We start from the raw sequence: 25,201 nt of genomic DNA on the forward strand, positions 1-25,201 counted from the left end.
GAAATGTGATCCACGCATGCGCAAAAATTTGAGACTCACCGTAGCGTTAAATTTGAGAACGGTAGTGAGAAGAAATAGCGTCCTGTCTGAAACGTACATTCAGCTGTGTATTTTAAAGACCCCTTCCCTGCAATTTTGGACGTTTTTTGGAAAATAATACATATATATATATCACTTTAAAAACATTAAACCATGTCATTCCTTGTCTTAAATGTACGTTTTATGGTAAATTGATAAAAAGTGAGAAACAATGCACTACCTAAGTAGCTCGCGGCGATCGACCTCTCGTGGACGGTCTTATGCCCGTATTCTTAAACCGGACTTTAGTCTAGTTCGAGCTAAAACTAAAAAAATGACGTCATTTTAATTCATAAACCGAACTTCAACTAAATCACCGACTAAATCAGGCCAACCTCGACTAAATCGAGACGGATTTTGATCGATTTTTTTAGTCCTGGAGGGGGAAGACTAAATGGTCGACTAAATGGTTTTTAAACGATGTTTATAAAAAACGTAACAGTCATTGAGTTGTTATATTGGCCAGATATTGAAGAATGAAATATCTATATTTATATTAGCTTAATTAAATATACATTGGTATAAATTATAATAATGAAAATCATCTTTATTTACAACTGTATACAAATTACATTATTTTCTTCGCGCAAGTCCGACTTGAGCTACGTCACGCCATAGCGACAATGGGAGATGCGGCAATTCACCACGCGATGGAATGTTTAGGGGGCCTAGCGCTTTCTTGTCACGCTATGAAGTGCGTGGTTCGTGGCGATCATACTTTGTTGGGGGCCTAGAAAATATAAAAGTTACCGTACCGCCATGGTTCCTAAATATATTTTTAAGATTTTATTTGTTGTTAATCAAATATACTTCACTGTTAAATTAATACTAGGGATACCGAGAGCTGACTCCATTTTCATTACCACGATTAAACAGCGCGCACGTTACTATGCGCGCAATGTCATTGACGCGGTGTTTTTTTACTTTGGTAAACACTTTTTATTAGGTAATTGTTCTGAAAATAAATTAATTATAAATATATTATTTTGAGTATATATTTATTTACCTATTATTCTATAAGATCAAGTATTTTTTATTTCCATTTCATTCAACCAAAAATGTGAATATAGTGGTTAAAAGATCGTTATCGCCTAGCGCGTATAGCTTTTGTTTACTACGAAACCCTCGGAAGGCTCAATGACCTACCATTTCAACCTTATTTTTGTAGTTGAGCCTCTTATGACCTCAAAATGTTTTTTATTCCTACACCAAGATAATATAGTTCCACATACCATGTGCTTGTTACTAAGAAAAATATTAATTTTAACTGCTAAAAAAACAATTTTATCCAGATATGAGGCCTTTATGATTCGAATATTTCATAGTAACAACCCATATACCATAAAAAATATCCGTTTAGTCCATTTTTTAAATAATTTTTGAAAAATTCCGAGGGGCTCAACTACAAAAACGCCATTTTATGGTATGATGTCATCGCAAGCCAATCAAACCTCCGCGTTCGACCGCTCCGCAAGTCTCACGGTTGAACGATTTTGGATTCTCGCCCTTTGATTGGTTGACGCGATTCAACACACAGCGGAATAATTTTCTCGCGAGTGCCGTGAAGTCACATGGTGTCAGGCCTGTCCAATTACACAGCAGGGCATCATTTATAAGGAGCGCCTGCGCGACCGCGCTCCTCCGCGCTCCTCAACAGGCTTCGAGGAGAGCAATTTATCGCGCTCCTTAATTTTCAAAATAGAGCCTAGCTTTTGACAGTGTTGATTTTTCTGTCAAGAGGCCTAAAAACACGTGGATTTTTAAAAGTTAAAACCAATCTAGGCCTAAATAATATATAAGCTAAGTTATAAAGCTACAAGCCTAATGGCAGTCCCTCGTTTTTAAGGATCGCGAGCGCGATCGCAATCAACAACCTTCGAAAAGGAGAGCAATTCATCGCGCTCCATCTCACAGTGCGAGGTACCAACAAAGGGGATTCCCCTGCCTGCGCGCATTCAAGGGCGAGTTTACTTCATCGCCTCATAGTGCAACCAGTACGGTGTCATAGAAACACCTCCTTTACAGGAAGATCATGTCCCAACCAATAATTTTTCCCTTTATGTTTTTATGGAACGAGTTAATAAAATATATTTAATTTTAAAAGGAAACATTAATATAGGAGGCCTAAATATAATGTTTATTATTTAAAAAAGCTTAGCTGCTGGTTGCTTTAATTATGTCATTTTGAAGATGGATTATTTCTTCGAAAGTTCTAACCAATTTTGGTCACTCAAATCCTCCTCAAAACACGTGCTGATGTGTGACGTCAGCATCTTCTAGAAGCTCTCTCAGCCCTCCCCTATTGTGCGTGCGCCCATGTGTGACACATGTAAACACGATCAAATATCTTTCTTAATTATTTTAAAATGACACTTTGTAACTTATTATCAATATTTTAATGGCTGTTGCATGTTAGAATTGTATAATTTATGAATTGCAGGTAAATACTTTTCAGGTTTTCTGTCTGATTTCTAGGCCAACAAGCTAGGCTAGAAAAGCTAGGCTAAAGGCATATAGAGTTGGCCAGGACAGGATTCTCCAGGCTCCTGAAACCCAATCTACCCAGGCAGGCCATAAAAAAAAAATTGGCTAGAGTTTTTTGTACTGTAGAATAATACGATCCCCACGGAAAATATTGTGTGTAAAGGTGGGTGTGGGGGATTTTAGGGGAGAGGTACAGTATACATTTGTTGTGCCCGGGAGGGGGGGGGGGGGGGGGGGGGGGTTATCCCCTGTCGGGCAAAAAAATGTGTACAAAAAATTAATAAGGGTCAGCCATTTTTAATAAGGGCGACCATCCTTCAACTTCAACATAAATATTTGAGGAGAGCGATTTAAAATTTTTGCAAGGAGAGCGAATTGCTCTCCTCGGTGATTTGAGGAGAGCGATTTGTTGCTCTCCTGGGTTTTGCATACGTGATGCCCTGACACAGGAAAATAATGCATTGAAATTCTTCGAACGAGGTTAAATAAACACTCTTTTTTATATAATAAATAAGTAATATCATATTTTATTGAATTTTACAATGTTGATATATAAAATATGTTACTTAAAATCGTGATTTTATATAATTATTTTTACGAAAAATGACTAGTTCATACAATTGTCGACTGAGGGCGCAATTTGTTTACATCGTTCGTGGCTAAAAACGATCATTTTCGGCGATGTTTTAAACCCTATATTTCGAAAACTACAAGTCATATTTTCATAATTCTTTCTTTATTATAATATTGATACAAAATACTAACAGGCAATGTATAATTTGTTTGAAAAATATTAACTTTTAATTTTACATCGTTATCCCTATTAATACTGATATTGTTCTAATAATTAACGATTAAAATTATTTTTCATGTATATAGTCCTGATGCGTAAAAAGTGTTGTAAGAAATGGAAAGTAATATCAATGCGCAAAATTTCGTCTGCTCCTCAAATACTCTCTTGTCATTGGCCAATGTATAGCCTTTGTTACCCAGACGTGTGCAACTCGACTAAAAGCTCGACTTCATTAAGTCGAACTGCAAACTTTGACTACTTCGGTTTTGAATCGAATTTGAAGTAATAGCTCGAACTACGACTTTTCCAAGTCAAACTTCGAACTACGACTAAAGTCCGGTTTAAGAATACGGGCGTTAGGCCTAGCCTAGCTAGGCTTAGTCGTACGCTACCGATGTTTACCAGCTAGGCCTACAAAACTAAGCCTAGCTAGGCTAGGCCTAACGCCCGTATTCTTAAACCGGACTTTAGTCGTAGTTCGAAGTTCGACTTGGAAAAGTCGTAGTTCGAGCTATTACTTCAAATTCGATTCAAAACCGAAGTAGTCAAAGTTTGCAGTTCGACTTAATGAAGTAATGAAGGTAGCGTACGAACATCGTACGCTACCTATATACCTAGCCTGACGTTGTATAGTTGCTGCATTAATTGTCTTTCTATTTTTGCCAGACTCCGTTGATACAAATTGGGGAAAACCCGGTATTTTCGCTGAAAAGTTAAGTCTTCCATTTGTTTTGGCCTCACGATCGATCGAAAAGTGGGCGAATTACAGGTGAAAAACAAAAATATCAATCCGCGCGCAATGCATTTTGGGATTTATAGCGGGCCGCTATAATTATTAGAATCGACTTATTTTTCACATTTTTAACCGTTTAAAGACGAAAAAAGTTATCGCAATAGGATCATATAGTATTATTTTTACATTAAATATAGTTTGTGATCTTAAATTAGATCTAAAAAACGTAGGGAATGGGGCTTCAATTATGGAGGACACGATGTAAGTAGTATCGTCAAGAGTAAAGCAGTTTAATCAGTCATTATTATAACTTATTGTAATCAAACATGGACTAGGCTATAGCATAAATGAATGTTCATTAATGTCAAGTTTCAAGTTTATTGTTTCACACAATACAATACAATATAATACAGAAACATAAATTAATAAATACAATTGTGTGAGCAGGACGCATTTCTAAGCCAAGGCTTTAAGTTTGGTCCTCCAGAGAAGTAAAAATATATTTAATTATTTAATTTAAGCATTACTTACTAACTAACAATGTAGTGCTCTAGATCAGTGATACAAAATATAAAATAAAAAAATTGGCTTAGAGATTCCTAGGCCTAGCCTGAAATAGCTGTTGCATTCATCATCGTTGAATTTATCTAAGTTGAATTGATATTCATCGCTTTTATACTGAAAATCAGAATTACTTGGAGAATTCATACTATACAACATAATGAATTCTTCCTCGTCTAGAACATCTGAAATATAGGCAGCAACAAGAGCGCTGCATCTCGTACCCTATGTAGGTTCGCCATGTTGTGTGAGATGCTGAAAGCCGAGACAACTGATGATGATACCTGATCGCACTATGACGTCGCGCACATGTTCCCGTCGCGTGAACAAAACGAAACAGTAACAGACATGACGGGAGCCTAGTAAATGAGTACGGTCACGGTTGGTTAAACCGGCCGTACTGCACGTTTACCGTCCCGTTACGAAAGCACGCTAATATGCACTCCGGCCCGGTATTCAATTCGACTTCCTGTGCAAAGGGGGCCGTTAGTATGGAGCGCCCATATCTACGTTTTCTATACTGTTCAGTGTGTTATAACAAATTCTTGGTGACCAAAAGAATTAAAAGAAAATAGAATTTAAATGGAACTAGCCTAGCCTAGTTAGTTGAATATTTATTAGAAGTTGGAACTGCTTTTTCTTTCAAACTAAACTTAACTTAACTTTTTCCTTTCAAATAATCAAATACCCGTCTAATTAATGTCTGAATAACAATATTTAATTTCTTTCTTTCTAATTGAAGCGCGGCCGGAGTGATCTGTATTCCTCCTAGCTAGCTAGCCTAGCAGGAGCCTAGCTAGGCTAGGCCTAGTCCTATAAAAAGGGCCTACTAGTACTACTAATACCAGGCCTCTTAGTAGGGATACCGAGAGCTGACTCCATTTTCATTACCACGATTAAACAGCGCGCACGTTACTACCGTACTGACGCGGGTATAAGCCCATACTCGGGTATAAGCCCACCCCCCACTTTTTTACTAATTTTCATGAAAAATGAGGCACTCGGGTATAAGCCCACCCATTAATTCGAAGATCAACAGTGTGTGCCGTAGTACATTATTTTGTATTTGGCGACGTCTACACCGAATACACCTACCTTTGATCATAACCAAGCTAGGCTAATATACGCTAGGCCATATGAGGCCTAGCGGTCCTGTTTTGTTTACACTCCATCGCGGTCGAAGATCGCTTCACACGCGACGCTACAAGTCGCCAAAACGGAAAACCACTATTTAGTATCGGCTGCCATAAACAAGCTTATTAAATTTCTTTGGTACATTTCTATTTAACGAAAATTGTATACTTGCTTTTCTGCTTGATAAATTCTTGTTCAATTGATGTTTAAAATAAGATATTCTACGATAAATTACACGAACTAGGCTATAAGCTTAATTTTCCGACACTCTCCACACCTCGTGTATTTAGAGGCGCAGCATGCAACGTCGTACACGTCGCAACACCTCGTGAGGGCGCTCGCTCGCATGGTGGAATACACAGTGTACATGTGCTGTTTTTGACGATCTGCATTTTTGGATCCTCGGGTATAAGCCCACCCCCCAAACTTGACGTGATTTCATGTTCAAGGGGGTGGGCTTATACCCGCGTCAGTACGGTATGCGCGCAATGTCATTGACGCGGTGTTTTTTTACTTTGTTTTATTACTGTAGGTAATTGTTCTGAAAATAAATTAATTATAAATATATCATTTTGAGTAAATATTTATTTACTTAGTATTATAAGATCAAGTATTTTTTACGACATGTGCTTGTTACTAAGAAAAATATTAATTTTAACTGCTAAAAAAACAATTTTATCCCGATATGAGGCCTTTATGATTCGAATATTTCATAGTAACAACCCATATACCATAAAAAATATCCGTTTTGTCCATTTTTTAAATCATTTTTGAAAAATTCCGAGGGGCCTCAACTACAAAAACGCCATTTTATGGTATGATGTCATCGCAAGCCAATCAAACCTCCACATTCGACCGCTCCGCAAGTCTCCCGGTTGAACGATTTTGGATTCTCGCCCTTTGATTGGTTGACGCGACTCAACACAGCGGAATAATTTTCTCGCGAGTGCTGTGAAGTCACATGGTGTCAGGCCTGTCCAATTACACGGGAAAATAATGCATTGAAATTCTTTGAATCAGGTTAAATAAACACTCTTTTTTATATAATAAATAAGTAATATCATATTTTATTGAATTTTACAATGTTGATATATAAAATATGTTACTTAAAATGGTGATTTTATATAACTATTTTTACGAAAAATTACTAGTTCATACAATTGTCGACTGAGGGCGCAATTTGTTTACATCGTTCGTGGCTAAAAACGATCATTTTCGGCGATATTTTAAACCCTATATTTCGAAAACTACAAGTCATATTTTCATAATTCTTTCTTTATTATAATATTGATACAAAATACTAACAGGCAATGTATAATTTGTTTGAAAAATATTAACTTTTAATTTTACATCGTTATCCCTACTCTTATAGAGGCTAGGCATATCATAATAAATGATCAGTTAATACACAGCCCCGTGCACAGCACACCCGCTGCTGTTCAACACGACATACCTAGTAGTAGGAGTAGTAGGAACTTATATTTTTGCACACATTTTTCAATGCATCTCTTTGTGCTTGAAATGTGTTCACACTGAAAGAGTGCTGTATTTAATAATCATTCTAGGCCTACTAATTTACTACATTTGTAACATGAATGTAAGTACACGTACTTAAGAATGAAACGCTACCGACGAATTTACTGGCTCATTTATGCTGTATTACAGCCTTTATTTCTTCATATATCTCTAACCTCTAATCTCTAGCCTCTAGCCTCTAGCCTCTAGCCCTAAATTACTGAAAACAAACAAGTAATAGCAATCAGCAAATACAACCTCAAACTGAGGTAAATACAACATTAAATCTTAGGAAGAGAACAATGACGTATCTCAACCATACTGTATATGACGTAATCTATTCTTCGTCAAGCGGAACGACCGCTCAGATGTGCACAACACACCATGTGACGTAAAGCGAACTGTGTGATATATGATGCAAATCTGCATGTCTTAAATAGACTAAATAGCTGTAAAGTAATCTTAAAGTTCACGTCATAACTTCTACAATCATTCTACTATCAGTAAATGTAATGATATAATCAGTAAATAACAATTTAAATAAACAATGTAAACAAACAAACTGAGGGCATAAAGGTGGGCTCCACAGAACAGCGACACCCATGACAACCTGCTCCGGCCATGCCACTCCAACCCTCCATGCTCTAGGCGGCGAGTCTAAACGACCTCGCCATCTAAATAATGCCAATCTGCCTAAGCAAGAAGGAGTCACGAATATTAAATGTATCATAACTAAAGCTAAAAACATCTATAACAAAGCATTACCGGTTCCGGTATCGTAGCTCAAATTCAACATAACAACTTTGGTTTATTATTATGTCCTCTAAACAAACAATTAATTATCACGTTCTCATATCTGTCCAAAAGGACCCGCACGATGGCGCTATACAAAATTAACCTACTGATTAGAAATCAGTACAATGAATATGAATGTATTTTATTTCAGTTATCTGAAACCAATATGAGCGTAGCTTAAAGGTTTCCAGCTTAAAGGTTTCCAGCCTTTAGTGTATTTTTTTTTTCCAATTCAGTTTACATAGGTCACCGACAGAGGACTGGTCGTACATATTAGCCTAGTATAAAATATTCTGTGTATCTGCAAGTTATTTATTAAACCGATTTAGGCCTACAGTACATATTTAAAAGGTAGAATCATGAAAAATTCAATTCAAATTTCAATGTATTTTCTCTAATCTCAATTAAATTAGGCATTTTAGGTCATAATTATTATCTAAAGACATGCTTTTAAAAGTTTGAAAATCAGAAAAAGCAACTTTTCTAGTTTTCAAAACACTTTAAATCATTTAAAATGGCCAAACGGTTGCCGAGATATTCATTATTTTACACCGCTAATTTAGGTACTTTTTGGACTTGGGGTCAAAGGTTATTCTTTTGTATTTCTTTGTTTTGAAAATGGTACATAAAATAACACTAACAGTTAATATTCATTTGCCATTTATTGCATAATCTGTAGAAGTACAGTTTTCATATTTGGTACAATGCATAATGATGACTTAAACTTCAATAATATAGTAATTTAATAATTAATAAATTAATAATTAATTAAAAATATCCATATAATTAGCATATTTTTACAAATTTTGGCTTAAACCTAGTGTATTTTCAAACACAATCTATCCAAACTACTATAAAATTGTTGAAAATTAATTACATAACTAATTAATGTTAAACCTCTAATATGGGACCATTGTTGGACCAAAAATAAAAAAGTATGAAATATGATAATATAATTTATAAAAAAAAATATTGGAAAACAAAAGTTAAGTATCCTTACAATTTAAGAATGAATTAATTACAATTAATGAACAACAACTTCTCCTTTAGCCAGATCTTGCAGAAGAGGGTACATTTCAAGATCAGTTTCGAGGTCATAGTCAATGGCATAAACTGTCTTTTGTTTGTTTGGATGTTCTTTTTCAATTCTTATAACTGTACCGCTATACCACCTACTTTCCTTGTCAACTTTAAATAAGTGCTCAATTCTTTTGCCCACAACTAAATGAGGATTTTGGATAAAGTCATTTAAGTTTTTCTTTGAGCTTTCAGCACCCCGCTTTTGTCTTTCATGGTTTATTCTTTCTCCAAGTTCTCTCTTTTGTTTTTCAAACTCTTCTCTCTTTCGTCGATGTTTGTGTATTTGAGGCCGGTGTTACTTTCTTCTTCTACTGGATTTGTCATGGAATTCATAGTAATGATAGTTTTTATGTGTTCCAACAATTGTGAATTGCTAAACTGAATTGAATGTGAACTCAACTGAAAATATTCCTTGCTGGGAGCTTTGCATTTTAGCATTTTCTGCATAAACTGTAGCTGGTTATACAAAGCACGCTTTACTACAGCACGTCCTTGTGATTGCAGTTCTTGGTATTTGTTTTCTGCCATTGAAACTGATGACCATACACCACCAAGATCTGCAATGTCATTAACAAGCGCAATGGTTTGGTTCCTTTGTTTTTTTTTCTTTTTCACATTTTTCCTTTTGTTTTGCTTGTAATAATGACCATCTCTCTGCCTTTATTTTTTTCATTCTATTTCTGTATCTTTCCAGTATTTCACTAGAATGTGCACGTGCTTGGGCCATGTACTTTGCTTTTGTTTCAGCATCCAGACTGTCAAGCCACGATGGTGTCCCATTGTTGACCCACATCATTAATGTTTCAAGAGTCATGGTCCTGGCAGCAGGCTTAATGCAAATCAAAAGGTCCAATTGAGCAAAATCTCTTTCAGAAATGACGTTTGTTGTTGGTACATTTGCAAATGAAGCTGACGTTTCTTCATCTACATTCCAATACTTACCCCCTGGGAGCTGGTCTTGGCACTGCCGTTCGAGAATCAGCAACATTGCGCATGATGCTATTTCCAATGCCTGTATACACATTGCCTCACTATCAGCATCAGTTTCCTCAAACAGCTTCTTGGATATATCATCTTGTAGATTTAAATGATCACTAATCGCATCACCATGAAGGAGCGATGTTCCATCCTGCTTCCATTGCATAAGCTTTTGTTGCAGTTTGTGCAGAAGAGCATTGGCTGATAAGATATTGTCAGCTGACTGTATTGCTTTCCAAAGAGGTTCAGTGATACACTTATAAATTATTCCAAGTGCCCGTAATTCTGCAGTGTATATTGTTTCCGTTATATCTTCCTTTACTGCTAAAAGGAGCTGATTTGGATCTGGCAAAAATGAAACAAAATTTGCTATATGAGTGCGATGAAAATAAGTGGCTGCCGCCCCTTCAAACAGAATATTTGTTCGGTTGCCTATATAGTTAACAATGTGGTTTTTCACACCAAATTCATGTTCCAAGTATGTTGTGAAAGCATCTTCAACACCAGATTTATCCGAGCCTCGATGATTAAAGGCTTTGCTTGTCGTACGAACTAACCTTGCGACAGCCGATTCAGATGTTATTATGGTATGGGTATTTTTCCCTGATGTAGAAATTGATTCAAGGGATTTAAGTACCTTATTTATTTCATCGGCAAAGTTGATGAAGGGGTGCATTTTACAATGAAAGCAACCAAAGGATTTTGTTGCCTCTTTCACTTCTTCCGAACAATTATTCCAATTTTGTACAACTGACGGCAAAAGATTTTCACGAATTAACTGAATTCGTTCGCTAAATTGTGGCATACCAGGTCCTTGATCGCTCATTGTACTTTTAATAGTGCACAGCAATTCATCATATATTGTTGTTTCATCTTTCATTTCAGATTTTGACAGCGTAGAAGCTAACTCATGCAGACGATCAGTGAAGGCATCTACAGTGCTTTCAACATTGCCCTTTGCCATCTGCATAAGTCCCATTGTACGTGATGAGCCATCAGGAAGAGTAACTTGATAATAGTTCCATTATGGTCTCTCTTATCTCATCTGTGTATCGTCCATCCTTAAAAGTGACGATATCTTTGTCTCGAAACAGCGAAACCAAGCCTTCCAAATCATAATTCTTTTTTTGCAAGGTTTCAATCCTTGACTGCATATACTGAAGTTCTTTATCACATAATGCATGGTCAAAACAGGACTCCTTTTTTTTGTAGTTCACTCTCTTTATAATCTTTGTCTTTTCATTTCTTTCTTTTACAAATCTATCTTTTAGATTTGATTTTGCTTGTACTGTAGCATTTAAATCTTTCCTGGTATCATCAAGTTCTTTTTGCAAGTCTTCTATTGTTTGCTGTAACTTCTCATTTTGCAATTTTGAGTGTTTTTCTGCACTTACTAATTCTGTTATTTTAGTATTTCTACGAGCCATCTTCCTGTTTATATTTCTGGTATCATATTTTGATAGTTTTTGTTTTATGATACTGTATTTCTCTTGAATTGCAAGTAGCTCTGTTGTTGTTTTCTGATAATTTGCTTTATATTTTTTTTTTTTTTTTACTAAAGGGGTCAAACTTTTGGGTCATTTCATCAAGTTCCTTTAAAATCTTGTCTTGCTTTTTGCTGAGTTCATAGACTTCAGATTGAAGTTTCTGGTTATCTTCTTCGGCATATTGACGTGCTGATGTCTGAGCAGCCAATTCATTTTTCACGGTTGAAACAACTTCTGTTGCTAAGTTTAACTTCTTTCTAGTATCCCTTAGTTCTTTGTTTTTTTCAATTAGCTCTTTTCTCATTTTCTTCTTGCGTGGTGTATCTGGAAGCATGTCTTCTCTTTTTCTTGCAATTTTGAATGCAGAACCCAAGAAGTCTGTCATTGATTCTTGTTTTGTTGCTTTGTTTTTATTTTTTTTCCTGTTTGTTTCAAGAATGCGCCAGATAGTAGAAATTGTTGAGTTGAAATTAACATCAGTTCGTCCAACTAATTTCAAGATTGTTTTAGCAAGATCTTTGAGGCTGTAATTCAGGTGTCCAACAAGATATGAATGTAGTTCAATAACCAAACCATTGTTTACCGAATTAAGGAGTGGAAAGGTTCTTCCATCTGTGGAGAAGCTATCTTTGTTTAAACCTGCAACTGAACAGTACCTTCCAATCTCTATAAGAAAATAATAGTTAGAATAATTTATAATTGTTCACAATGTTATTGTTAATTAAATGAATTTAATTGTCATTATCAATGTAATTTAATTGAATGGCATTAAGAAAAAATAAAATATTTACTAACCATTGGTGGGTTTGCTACAGGATGGAACAGAATCTTCTGGTGGATCAGCCATTGATTAAAAAACCTACGGAAACATATTAATTAATCATCATAATTTATTTGAAATCAAATAAATAGCAATGTATATTGCAATAATAATTAAGAAGTAAAAGCCAAATAGACAGCAACTACAACTAATATTAACATTACAATAGTATCTATTGGTAATGTTTTATCCTAGTTAGGTTAGGCCCTGCTTGGCTGGGCCTTCCTAATTCACGGAAATACGACGCGAAAAAACGTCATATATTCGCCGAGAGTAATAGATGGACTTCGTGAAAAACAATGCTTTTTTTAAATAATTTACGTGAGTCTAACAAACATAGATCAGCAATGCCTAGTAGTGCTGGATATATATGTCAAATTAATTATAAAAATAACTATTATTACTTGCAAATATCGCTAAAAATAAGAATTTACGAAAAGTCTAGGCTCAGCGAAAAAGGTAAATAAAGCCAATACCATTTTCATCGTGGGTAGCCTAACGGAAGAAAACGGAAACATGTTTTTGTTTCCACCGTATTGTTTGTCTATTATTAATACATTGGAATTCGAAATTAATACAAAAGTATTTTATAATATATTTCATGAAAAAAAATCAAATGAATTATCAATAATTCGTCGAACGAAACTGGTTACCCCTATACGGAAATGGACTATCCCAGTATCATTTTCGCAAACACGAGGCTGAAATATGGTCTCGCCGCAAAAAACAGCATCTTATAAAATTCGCTCTAGCATTTCTATTTATCAATATAAAATTATAAAAACTAAACAGAAAGAATCCAAAATAATCAATGTATATATACTTACGTGTGAAATATGCGTGCTTTATAAGAAAATCTATCTGAAAATATGACGTAAACTTTTTACTTTAACTTTTCACGGTCGACCATCGCTTGGATTTAATATTTCACTTCGGAAACAATTCTCCTATTATACAACATAATCTTCGGAAGCTTTCGGAAGTTATTTAACCAATCACAACAGTGCTAGCGGCGACGAAAAATACCGAGTAAAACAAGACAAAAATAACGAATTCGGAAAATATGCTCCACATGGGGAACGCAGCGGTTTACCATTGCGAAGATAGGTCACGCTGTGTAATGTAATACGATCGCGATTCAGAGGACATCGCAGCGAAGGAATTTGTCACGTGACTGAAAGCCCTAATTAAATTAGTTTTATTTAAAAGAGCTTAGAAAACTATTTAAAATGAGGGGTTACCCATGGTAGCTATAAACACAAAAAAATTAGTGTCTCACAGGTCTTTATAATGCATGAATCATTTTAATACAAAAATTATGTAAATCGGACCAGTATTAGCGGAGATATTATAATATAATGACATTTGTTGGAAGCAAATTCCTTTTATTTTTATGTAGTCCGATATAACACACAGACATTAACAGATTCAAGTCAACAATATGGAACTTTATTCACTACTATATACAACCATGGAGGTATACCTCCATGATACAACTATATACAAGAGAGAGTTTTAAGGCTGAGAGCTATCTTATATCAGGGTGTTCGCTAGTACAATGTAATTGAAACTCTGCCACATGAATAGATGAGTCTGACTATATGCAATGTGTTGACCCATGGTTGGCCTTGTGCAAGCCACCCTGTAAGCTCATTAAGTCATTAAGGTAAACATTGGGATTTTAATGAGTACAGAGGAGCCTTGATAGGACCAATTCCACAAACAAGTTAATAAATTATGGGTCTATAATACAATTCCTTCTCAACCTTAATTTATTTATTTTCTTAGTATTTAATCTCTCAGTTTTCTTAAATTTTTTTTTTTGTAATTGGTTATCCGCAACGAAGTTGCAGGATAACCTCTTGTGATTGTACGAGATCAACATCATCTTTTTCTTGATCTTCTTTCTTTCTGTATGATTTTTGTGGAACGCTTTTCTCTAAAACTTGTAAACATAACATTTTGTAACTTTCTCAACATATCGTCATGCACATGAAGATGTGCTGCGAAGCTTTTCATGACGTTTACAATTGCGCAACGTGACTTACGCGTGATTTAACGATTTCCTCGTATTTAACATAGGTCGAAAACCAAATAACATTTCAAATTGAAACTTTCCAAAAGTTTAATTTATATCATGCGCTAACTTTATGTTGAAAAAAAATTGCGTGTTTTACACAAAGTTACGCGCGCACGCGCATTTAAAATTTCAAAATGCGCAAAATTAATTTCTAATCAACTTTCTACGCGTTTCATGTCGTTTTAAGCATGTAAAAAATTCCCACGCGTGCGCAAATTTTTACGTGTGCGGTGCGCACGTAGCATTGAAAACATATTTTTTTCGCGTGATTTATGTTTTTCCAGCCTTTTCTAGTAATTTTATCAAATTTTAAACAATTTCGACTTAAAGTTACGTCATACGAGCACGTCGAATTGGACAATTTGCGCGTGTTTTTGATGAAAAAGTTCAAAATTCCGTTAAAAATATGCCTTTTTTTAAACAGTCGTAATTTCTAAACTACACGGTCAACTTTTTGTGGATGACATATTCTGGAAGTTGATGAGTTGTAGATATCGGATCAGGTATTAATATGGCTAACCGGACATTGTGATGTCATCGTATGGCCACACGAATATAAAATTTAGGATTTTTGTATCTTTCGTCATAGGTCATCACATTGAATAGAGCGCCTCTCCACTTATTCGTTTTCCATTTTCACCCCGATTTTGATATTGTCTAGGTCAATCAACTATCTTTCGCATGAGTTAAAAATATTTTAATTTTTTTGACGTCATCATGCCTAAAAATTTAAATCACGTGTGGCATTAATTTCATCTTTACAGTAAATTTTAATCTGTTATAGCTCGTAAGAATAAAATGTGATAATCACGATTAAAACTTTTTCTGGAAGCTATTGAATTTTAGATACGAAATTATGTAAAAATGTTGCCAATCGGATGTTGTGACGTCATCATATGGCCAGTTATATAAAAAAGGTCGTATTTTCATCTTTTGCGTCATAATTCATTACATTTAAACGAGCGCGCATCAATATTTCACGTATTCAAATTTCTTCTACATGCTAATACGTTGTTGCTGAGATAATTTCCTTTCGGAATTGCTAACTTCGCGTTTCATTTTAAAACCGTCAACACGTTAAAAATTGCAATAAATAGCGGGTCCCGTAATTTCACCTATTCTATGTATTTCACTGTATGTGATATGGATACAGATTATACTGTGTATACTATATATGAATTTAAATAATAAAATTCAGCAACATATCATATTCTTCAGTTCAGGTCATAATGCCAACGTGAACACTTCCTTTTGTCCTCAACCTATCCCCTTAATGTTAATGTTGCACCACTTGCGCGGCGGATAACCAAACTCGTCAAAGTGACGAGTTACATGTCTAGTTTTTCATCTTCTTTCTTTCTGTATGATTTTTGTGTAACGCTTTTCTCTAAAACTTGCAAACATAACATTTTGTTAACTATGTTAACATTTTGACATTCACGTAACGTCGTCAAGCGAAGCTTTTCATGATGTTTACAATTGCGCAACGCGACGTACGCGCGATTTAACGATTTTCTCGTATTTAACATATGTCGAAAACCAAACAACATTTTAAAATGAAACTTTGCAAAAGTTTAATTTATATCATGCGCTAACTGTCTGTTGAAAAAAAATTGCGTGTTTTACACAAAGTTACGCGCGCACGCGCATTTAAAATTTCAAAATGCGCAAAATTAATTTCTAATCAACTTTCTACGCGTTTCATGTCGTTTTGAGCATGTCAAAAATTCCCACGCGTGCGCACATTTTTACGTGTACGGTGCGCACGTAGCATTGAAAACGTATTTTTTTCGCGTGATTTATGTTTTTTCAGCCTTTTCTAGTAATTTTACCAAATTTTAAACAATTTCGACTTAAAGATACGTCATACGAGCACGTCGAATTGGACAATTTGCGCGCGTTTTTTATGAAAAGGTTAAAAAATTCGTTTAAAATATGCCTTTTTTTAAACAGTCGTAATTTCTAAACTAGACGGTCAAATTTTTGTGGATGACATATTCTGGAAGTAGATGAGTTGTAGATATCGGATCAGGTATTAATATGGGTAACCGGACATTATGACGTCATCGTATGGCCACGCAAACATAAAATTTAGGATTTTTGTATCTTTCGTCATAGCTCATCACATTGAATAGAGCGCATCTCCACTTATCCGTTTTCCATTTTCACCCCGATTTTGATATTGTCTAGGTCAATCAAGTATCTTTCGCATGAGTTAAAAATATTTTAATTTTTTTGACGTCATCGTGCCTAAAAATTTAAATCACGTGTGGCATTAATTTCATCTTTACAGTAAATTTTAATCTGTTATAGCTCGTAAGAATAAAATGTGATAATCACGATTAAAACTTTGTCTGGAAGCTATTGGATTGTAGATACGAAATTATGTAAAAATTTTGCCAATCGGATGTTGTGACGTCATCATATGGCCAGTTAAATAAAAAAGGTCGTATTTTCATCTTTTGCGTCATAATTCATTACATTTAAAAGAGCGCGCATCAATATTTCACGTATTCAAATTTCTTCTACACGCTAATACGTTGTTGCTGAGATAATTTCCTTTCGGAATTGCTACCTTCGCGTTTCATTTTAAAACCGTCAACATGTTAAAAAATTGCAATAAATAGCGGGTCCCGTAATTTCTCCTATTCTACACTGTATGTGATATGGATACAGATTATACTGTGTATACTATATATGAATTTAAATAATAAAATTCAGCAATAACAACATATCATATTCTTCAGTTCAGGTCATAATGCCAACGTGAACACTTCCTTTTGTCCTCAACCTATCCCCTTAATGTTAATGTTGCACCACTTGCGCGGCGGATAACCAAACTCGTCAAAGTGACGAGTTACATGTCTAGTTTTTTCTTATGTCTAATTTCTTGTTTTGTATATATTTAAGTGTGTATGTATTATTTTTCACTGTAAACTTGTTGCACATCTCACTGAGACTGTGCCTCTGATTTAGGCCCCGTTTCTGCTGCCAAAAATATACCGTATATATACGGTATATTTTATATACGGTATATTTTTTGGCAGCAGAAATGGGTCTCATAAAAAATATACCGTAAATATTTGCGGTATATATACCGCATAAATATCCCCATCGTTTGTGGATATTATACGGTATATTCCAAAATATACCGTATATTTCGTTCCCCATTTCTGCTGCACTAAAAATATACCGTAAATGTGACCCGACTCGTGACACGAGGTCAAAAACTAACAGAGCGCGACGCGTTTGTTTTGGTTTTTCTGCTGCATTGAAAGTTGAAACACACGTGTAAAAGCAAGCAACAGATCAAAATGTCACTGTGGACCGAACAAATCACTATTTTTGCAATTCAATTGTGGGGGGAAGCGAAGGTTGGGGGGAGACTGCATGGCAACAGAAGAGATACTGAGATTTATAAAAGCATCTCAAACAAAATCAAAGCAGAATTTGCGCTAGACTTAACGCCAAAGCAAGTCAACAGCAAACTAAAAATTGTACGAAAACAGTACAATTTGGCCAAAGACAATAACAGCAAGTCCGGGAGAGAACGAGTTTCTTGTCCCCACTACGATTTGCTCGACGGCATTTTGGGGGATCGGGCAATTGCTGCACCTCCCCATTTAATGGATAGGGAGGTAAACCTTGGACTACTTGACGGTAAGTAAACTATATTTTCGATCAAGTACATGCTAGCTCCCTTATTTAGTATAGTAATGTCTGTACGAATAAAAACGGATTGCAGCTAGGCCTAGGAAGGTAGGGCTAGATAGCCTAAGGAAAATTTAGTTCAATTTTAGTAATAATAAGGTTGAATACAAAGCTTTGATTATATTTTTGTTATAATAAATTAAAGGATGGGCTGGGTTATTATTTTATTACAAAATATGTTTATTATTTGACTATTAAATAATTTTCTTACGGTTTTTTCAATCCATTTTATTTATTTCAACCGGTAGCTAGCACCCTTGCTAGGCCCTTTGTGGGTTAAATAACATTTATGCCATTACAAATACACAGTATAAAACAACACAGGTACAAGCATCATTGTTCTAATGTAAACAAATTGCTTTTTAAAAATATTTTTATAGGAGCTGAGGAAGCAGAACAAGTAGATGAAGAACAGGATAATGAAAGTATATGTAAGCACTTAATTTTATTTTAAAGCTTTACACCAAAATTAATTGTATTTAATCAAACCTTTAGGGAGGTCTATGATTATACCATATAATATACTTCTAAACTGCAATTTCTTATGTTTTATACCCATGGTAGGACCAATTTTATTTTTAAATGAAGCAAAAATATTCAGGGAGTACTCCCAAAACAATGACCACTAGTAGTAGTTGCCTGTTTAAACCAGGGAGTTGTTATTAACAACTCCCTGTTTAAACTCAACAGCTGGAATTAATTAGTTAATTAACATATACAATAGCTCTTTTGATCTATTAAGCTTAATTCTTTAATCTTCTTAACTTTAATTGATTGTTTATTTCCTACTTCCTTTTGTTATGAATTCCCACCATAATTTGGAATACTGTTAATTATTAAATAATGCTTTCTAATCTTGTTCCTGATTTAAAATATCATTTTATTAAATTTGTTTTTCAAATAATAAAGTGACTGCCGACGACAGCGTAGTTGACGCTGAATTAGACGATGATCCAAATGTTGTGGAAAATGCAAATGTTGTGGAAAATGCAAATGTGGAAAATGCTGCTGTCCAACAAAGGCAACCAGGTTAGTTAATTTGAACTATAAAATAGAAATGGTGTATTTAGTGGTCCCATACAAATTTACCTTATAAATCCACTTATACTGTACTTGCAATGACATCAAATACTTAGATGATGGCAATCCGTTTAAAAACCGGTAAGAACAAGCGATGTTAATAATATACATAAAAACTGATTGTATGAGTGTTAATGTCAATAAAGATAAAGAATGACTAGCTGATTTTGTAATTTGTACATTTATAATGATTATTAATATTTATAAATATTTATACCCCTATAGCAGATGAACAGCCTCAACGAAAGAGGAGAAAAACGAAGCTGGAAGAATCATTTAGCGTTCTGTCTAAAGAACTTGTGAAGCATGATAAAGAGGCTGAAGAGAGAATGCAGAGGCAATTTGAAAGGGCTAATCACCAGCATAGGGAGTGGCTAGAGGCAATGACAAGAGAAGCGGAGCGTAACCGGCAAGAAGAAAGAGAAAGAGATCATCAAAGGATGATGCAAATTATGCAATTGTTTGCACCACAGCAGCAGTACATGCAGACACATACACAGCCTCATCACCAACCACAACAACCATACCATACGCAAAGAACAAGCACACAAAGCCGTCTGTCATCAGACTTCAACACACCAACATATGCACGAGCACAAGCACATCCTCGCAGCAATACACATCCCCACACAATCACACATCCACAAGCAAGAACACCCACACACACACTCACACACCCACCTGCAAGAACACCCAGTCACCCACTTGCAAGAACGCACACACACACACTCACACACCCACCTGCAAGAACACCCAGTCACCCACTTGCAAGAACGCACACACCCACCCACCAACATGTAAGAACACAGGCCATAACAACCCCACAAGCATACACACAGGCTCAAGTCCACACAGATGTACAAGAGCCGGAATACATTAATCTTTAAATCTTTAGCAACACTACCTCCAAGCAGCTAATAATGTAAATGGCAACATTTTTTTCAATATTTTTTATAGTTCTATGGTGCGTATACAAGTTTAGCAATATATAACACAAATTAGGTGTTTCTTTGACAGCAAATAACATGTAAATAAAAACATTTCTTATTTTTAACCTTTTATATTATATGTGTGTAATTATATATTGCATAGCATTTCGCTAATAAATATTTTTATGGTTCTATGGTGCTTATACAACAAAAGAGGTCTTTCTTTGACAGCAAATAACTTGTAAATATAAACATTTCTTATTTTTAACTTTTTATATTATACGCGTGTAGTTTTAGTTGTACAGTATATTGCATTGACAAGCATTTACATTTCGTAAATCAGCAAATAACATGTGCATTGTAAATAATAAAACATTTCTTTTTCAATTCTTAATAATATTGTGTTACGTTATATATTTAATTTTATACAGTTTTAGCTATACCAATACCAAAAAAACTAATATGTAGTTGTGTATTATTAGTGTTAATGTACTCAACAAAATACAATGGAAAATAATTACATCATAATGTGCAATACAGCATTTCTAGCTTGCCTTGTTTTTTATAACTCATTTTTACTTTACATATTTAATGACCAATATGATATTTGAATAAAATTTATGTTAGTGTTTGTATTTTCAGTTTCAATGTATTATTATCTATCTAAAGTTCTTGTAAATTGCTCATGTTAAGTGGTTAAACAATGCATTTCTGATACCCACTGCATCTAGTTGTAGATTATGATCACCTGCTACTTCATTGTCATGCTCCTCTTCTTCTGGCAACTCTGGCAGAATGTCATCAACCAAATCATTTTGTGCTATACAAAAGTTATGCAGAACACAACAAGTGTTAACGATCATTGGCACTTTAGAAATATGGGAGTCATTTCTACGCATCAAAATGCGCCACCTGCCTTTCAACAACCCAAATGCTCTCTCAACTACCATCCGTGCCTTGCTTAGTTTATAGTTGAAGACACGATACCTCCGTTGATCATGGCCACGTTGTGGGAATCCCTTCATTAACCAAGGTAGCAGCGGGTACGCAGGATCTCCAATTATGAATATTGGTACATCCGTGTTGTCAATTTCAACAGTTGTCTGTAAGATGAATAATAAATAACAATTATTTCTTTTATTTGATGTGCAGAACTACAGGAAGTGGTAAATCTTTTCCCACAAAGTAAAGTATTCCGACTAAGGGGTATGACATGCCAGATAAAGGAACAGTTTAAAACACCAACCTGAGGAAACAGTTGACCATTTTGACCTTTTTCGTACAATGACGAGTTTCTAAAAACTCTTGCGTCGTGGACCTTCCCTGGCCAGCCGACGTATGTGTCTGTAAATCTTAAACAAATATGTAGGTATGGTTTAGTTACAAGAAAGAAAGGCCTTTTTAAACAGCCTGATTAAGACAGAATGCAGTTTACTAAAAAAAATATTGCTACAATCTATCAAACTAATATATTGGTTGGCATTTAAATTACCTTAACTTGTGATCTACAACAGCTTGAAGTATTATAGAATAGTGCCCTTTCCGATTGAAGTAGTCCGCAGTTGAATTGTGAGGTGCAATGATAGGTATGTGGGAGCCATCGATGGCACCTGCACATTGCGGAAAGCCATGTACCTCACCGAATCCTGTCACGGTTGCCTTCAAGCGTTCTTCTATTGGCCAAACTATATAGTCATTGTACATTTTCTTAGGTCGCAGCAAGTTGACAACCTCCACACCGTCATCCCAACCACATGCTCCACTGTCATGCCGTTCCCAAAGTTTGTGACTTGTCTTTGCAGGTTTGGTCTCAGTATGTCACAAAGAACAGTAAAAGTGTCTGAAAAATAAATTTAGACAGTACTAAATAAAAAAGGTCTACTGATTTAAGGTAAACAATTAATTAAATGTTGTTTATTATACATGTGTTCAAAATTGATCAAAACATTTTTTTTTTTTTGGCGGGCCTAGCCTTAGATTCTAATGCGTCAGCTAGAAAATAAATCATTTATCTATTCTATATCAAATCTAGTTATCTTTAAAATAGTTACCTGTGTCATAGGTTATTAATTGTTATAAGCATCTATATTTGGTTTAAAAATAAGCAATATGATTAATAAGCATCTAAACTAGCTAGGTCTATATGTTCGGTTTATTAAAACAAGTGGAGCCTACTACTAGTACTACTAGGGTGCCTGGATTTAAAAAAAAAAGCCTAGTCTAAGCCTAGTATATAGAGTATATACATATATTAAAATATATTAAAATATATATATAGAGGCATACATATATATGGTAATATATAGGCCTAGAGTCTCTAGGCCTCTACCTAGGGTCGCAAGTACCTTTTTTGACATACGAAAATTCGCTTTCCACAACTGTTCGGTGTAGCGGTTACACACAGTTTCATTCCACCAGTTTAGCGACACAATAGGGTTGCGAGGTCGTCTTCTAGCCCTAGCGACTCTTCTTCTAGCCCTCCTCCTGTCATCATCATCATCATCGTCGATGAAGTTGGATGTTCCGAGAAGAACAGCAGCCAAAGTTATCGGCAAACGCCGTCGTCTTCTTTGCATAAATCTATTCAATGCCCATTCTACATTTCTAGATTGTGCTTGTATGTGCGGTGTAAATTCGTTGCCACTTCTGCTCATTAGATTTAAAATAGAAAGCAATGCTACGACGTTTTGAGAAACCATCATTGTTTTGTTTTTGTCAGCATGTAGGCAAAAACCTCACTACACGAGGTCAATCCATACTTCCGTCTCACGAAATGCATTTTGGGTAATGAAAGCCAACTTTTTTACAACCCACCCACGAAGTATGTGCAGCGGAAACGGTGCACGAATTTCATATACGGTATATATACGGTATATATATACGGTATATTTATACGGTATATTTTGGGTTGGCAGCAGAAACGGGCCCTTACAGTATAAAATATAGCATTTTTAGCCCATTTATTTACTCTATACATATGTGTATTTTCATTATTAAATATAATGTCACCAGGGCTGAAAATTAACGGTCGCCAATGGCGACCATTATTTGGTACGGGCGAGTATTAATTTTGTGATGGTCGACCCGTCTGGCGACTTCCAGAAACTGCATCCACCTACTTTTTATAACCAATCTAGGCCTAGGCTAATAATATATAAGCTAAGTTATAAAGCTACAAGCCTAATGGCAGTCCCTCGTTTTTAAGGATCGCGAGCACGATCGCACTCAACAACCTTCGAAAAGGAGAGCAATTAATCGCGCTCCATCTCACAGTGCGAGGTACCAACAAAGGGGATTCCCCTGCCTGCATTCAAGGGCGAGTTTACTTCATCGCCTCATAGTGCAACCAGTACAGTGTCATAGAAACACCTCCTTTACAGGAAGCACATGTCCCAACCAATAATTTTTCCTTTTATGCTTACTACATGTTTTTATGGAACGAGTTAATAAAATATATTTAATTTTAAAAGGAAACATTAATATAGGAGGCCTAAATATAATGTTTATTATTTAAAAAGCTTAGTTGCTTTAATTATGTCATTTTGAAGATGGATTATTTCTTCGAAAGTTCTAACTTTATCCCCACCCCCGTTGGGCAAAAAAAATGTGTACGGGCCAGCCATTTTTAATAAGGGCGACCATCCTTCAACTTCAACTGGCCCTGCTGGCCACTATGGTTTAAAGGTTAATTTTCAGTCCTGTGTCACATGAGCTTAGTATTATAAATAATTAATTATGTAATACGTAAAGTTCAAGTCATCATCGAGGTCAAGGTCACTGTTAAAGGTCATCAGTAAAGGTCACAGGAGGTAACAAGAAAGCATAAAAAATCTAGATATTTGCATTAATGGAAAATCTAACTTTGACTTTTTATTCTTTATTATTTTTCGTCGCTTGTTCTTGATACCAACAATTTTCGCTCGCAATGTACTGTTCTTTATACTTTTCACGTCAACATTGTTTTGTCCTAAAATCTTGAGTATCCAAGTGATGTGTGTCGAAATTGGCCACTGTAGTTTCAGCACAACATCTCGAATTTCAAGGACAGCACTATTAGTAATGTGTTGACCATTAAGTTTACAAACGGCATCTTCCTCAAGACTGGATAAGTTAATCCCTATCGCATCAGAATACACACCAATATCATTTTGAATGTAATGTTCTTAAATAAAATTGCCAATAGTTTTAGACAATTTAAAGCCTGTAAATAAAAATAAAAATAATACAATTGTAACGATAGATTCTTAAGGTGAATACCATGGTGGTGTTCAATAAGCCTATTCCAAACCATTGGTGAACTAGGAGTCACTCAGACAGGTTGAACGCATTTTTTGGTTGGCTAGCAACCATGCAGCGCCACCTACTGTCCACGCAGCGCCACCTACCGTCGTGACGTCAGCACCGCAGACTCTATAAAATATTAAATAATTTAGCAGACCTTGATTTATAAATATAAGAGGAGAGCTCCTAATGGCTCTCCTCAATATGTTGAGGAGAGCCATTATTTAGATTAAGTATCCGAGGCACAGGCCCACCATGGTTGGGCCTGTGGGGATCCGAATTTTAATAAATGACACCTCTAGATGGCCGGAAATGGTACTCAAGCATGTAAAATTCATAATAAATGGCGAGACAAAATAAAGCAAGAACTAGCAATTCATCCAACATTTAAAACAATTCTTTCTTCTTCTTTCAATAATTCCCTGTATGCTTTAATATATTAACTCCAGCAATGAATTACGGTATTTATTTGGTTTCTTTATTTTACAATAATATATTAGTAAAAATTATCTAAAAACCACAACCTAATAATTATTATTTTACAGTTGAAGACTTTAGTTAAGTTAGGACAGTTAATAGTTAACCCAGTTTAAGTCTGGCTCTGAAGCTCCGCTATCTGAATCAGAACTGTCTTCATCACTTTGAGTTGTGTCACTTTCTGC

The 25,201-nt window shown here is 35.3% G+C and overlaps 2 protein-coding genes and 1 pseudogene across 3 annotated transcripts in view; 2 read left to right on the forward strand and 1 right to left on the reverse strand.

Annotated features, from left to right (window-relative positions):
- The window catches only part of LOC140057276 (rotatin-like), a 110,331-nt gene that overhangs the window by 377 nt on the left and 84,753 nt on the right, over window positions 1–25,201 (forward strand). The gene's annotated exons all lie outside the window — the stretch shown is intronic.
- Window positions 9,118–11,578, reverse strand: LOC140057010 (uncharacterized; annotated as a pseudogene).
- LOC140056558 (uncharacterized) lies at window positions 18,416–20,699 on the forward strand. Its single transcript, XM_072101968.1, has 3 exons — window positions 18,416–18,680; window positions 19,159–19,278; window positions 19,555–20,699. Exons 1-3 carry the CDS (start codon window positions 18,539–18,541, stop codon window positions 20,214–20,216), a joined length of 924 nt encoding a protein of 307 aa, XP_071958069.1. The 5' UTR covers window positions 18,416–18,538; the 3' UTR covers window positions 20,217–20,699.

The sequence above is a fragment of the Antedon mediterranea genome, chromosome 8, assembly GCF_964355755.1.
Source record: "Antedon mediterranea chromosome 8, ecAntMedi1.1, whole genome shotgun sequence".
NCBI classification, from domain to species: Eukaryota; Metazoa; Echinodermata; class Crinoidea; order Comatulida; family Antedonidae; genus Antedon; species Antedon mediterranea.

What these genes read in the sequence shown, in the direction of transcription:
- LOC140056558 (XM_072101968.1), top strand. Translation starts at nt 18,539, where the DNA reads ATGCCATTACAAATACACAGTATAAAACAACACAGGTACAAGCATCAT. An exon ending in ACAGGATAATGAAAGTATAT is followed by an intron (nt 18,681 to 19,158) that starts GTAAGCACTTAA and finishes CAAATAATAAAG; the next exon opens with TGACTGCCGACGACAGCGTA. An exon ending in TGTCCAACAAAGGCAACCAG is followed by an intron (nt 19,279 to 19,554) that starts GTTAGTTAATTT and finishes ATACCCCTATAG; the next exon opens with CAGATGAACAGCCTCAACGA.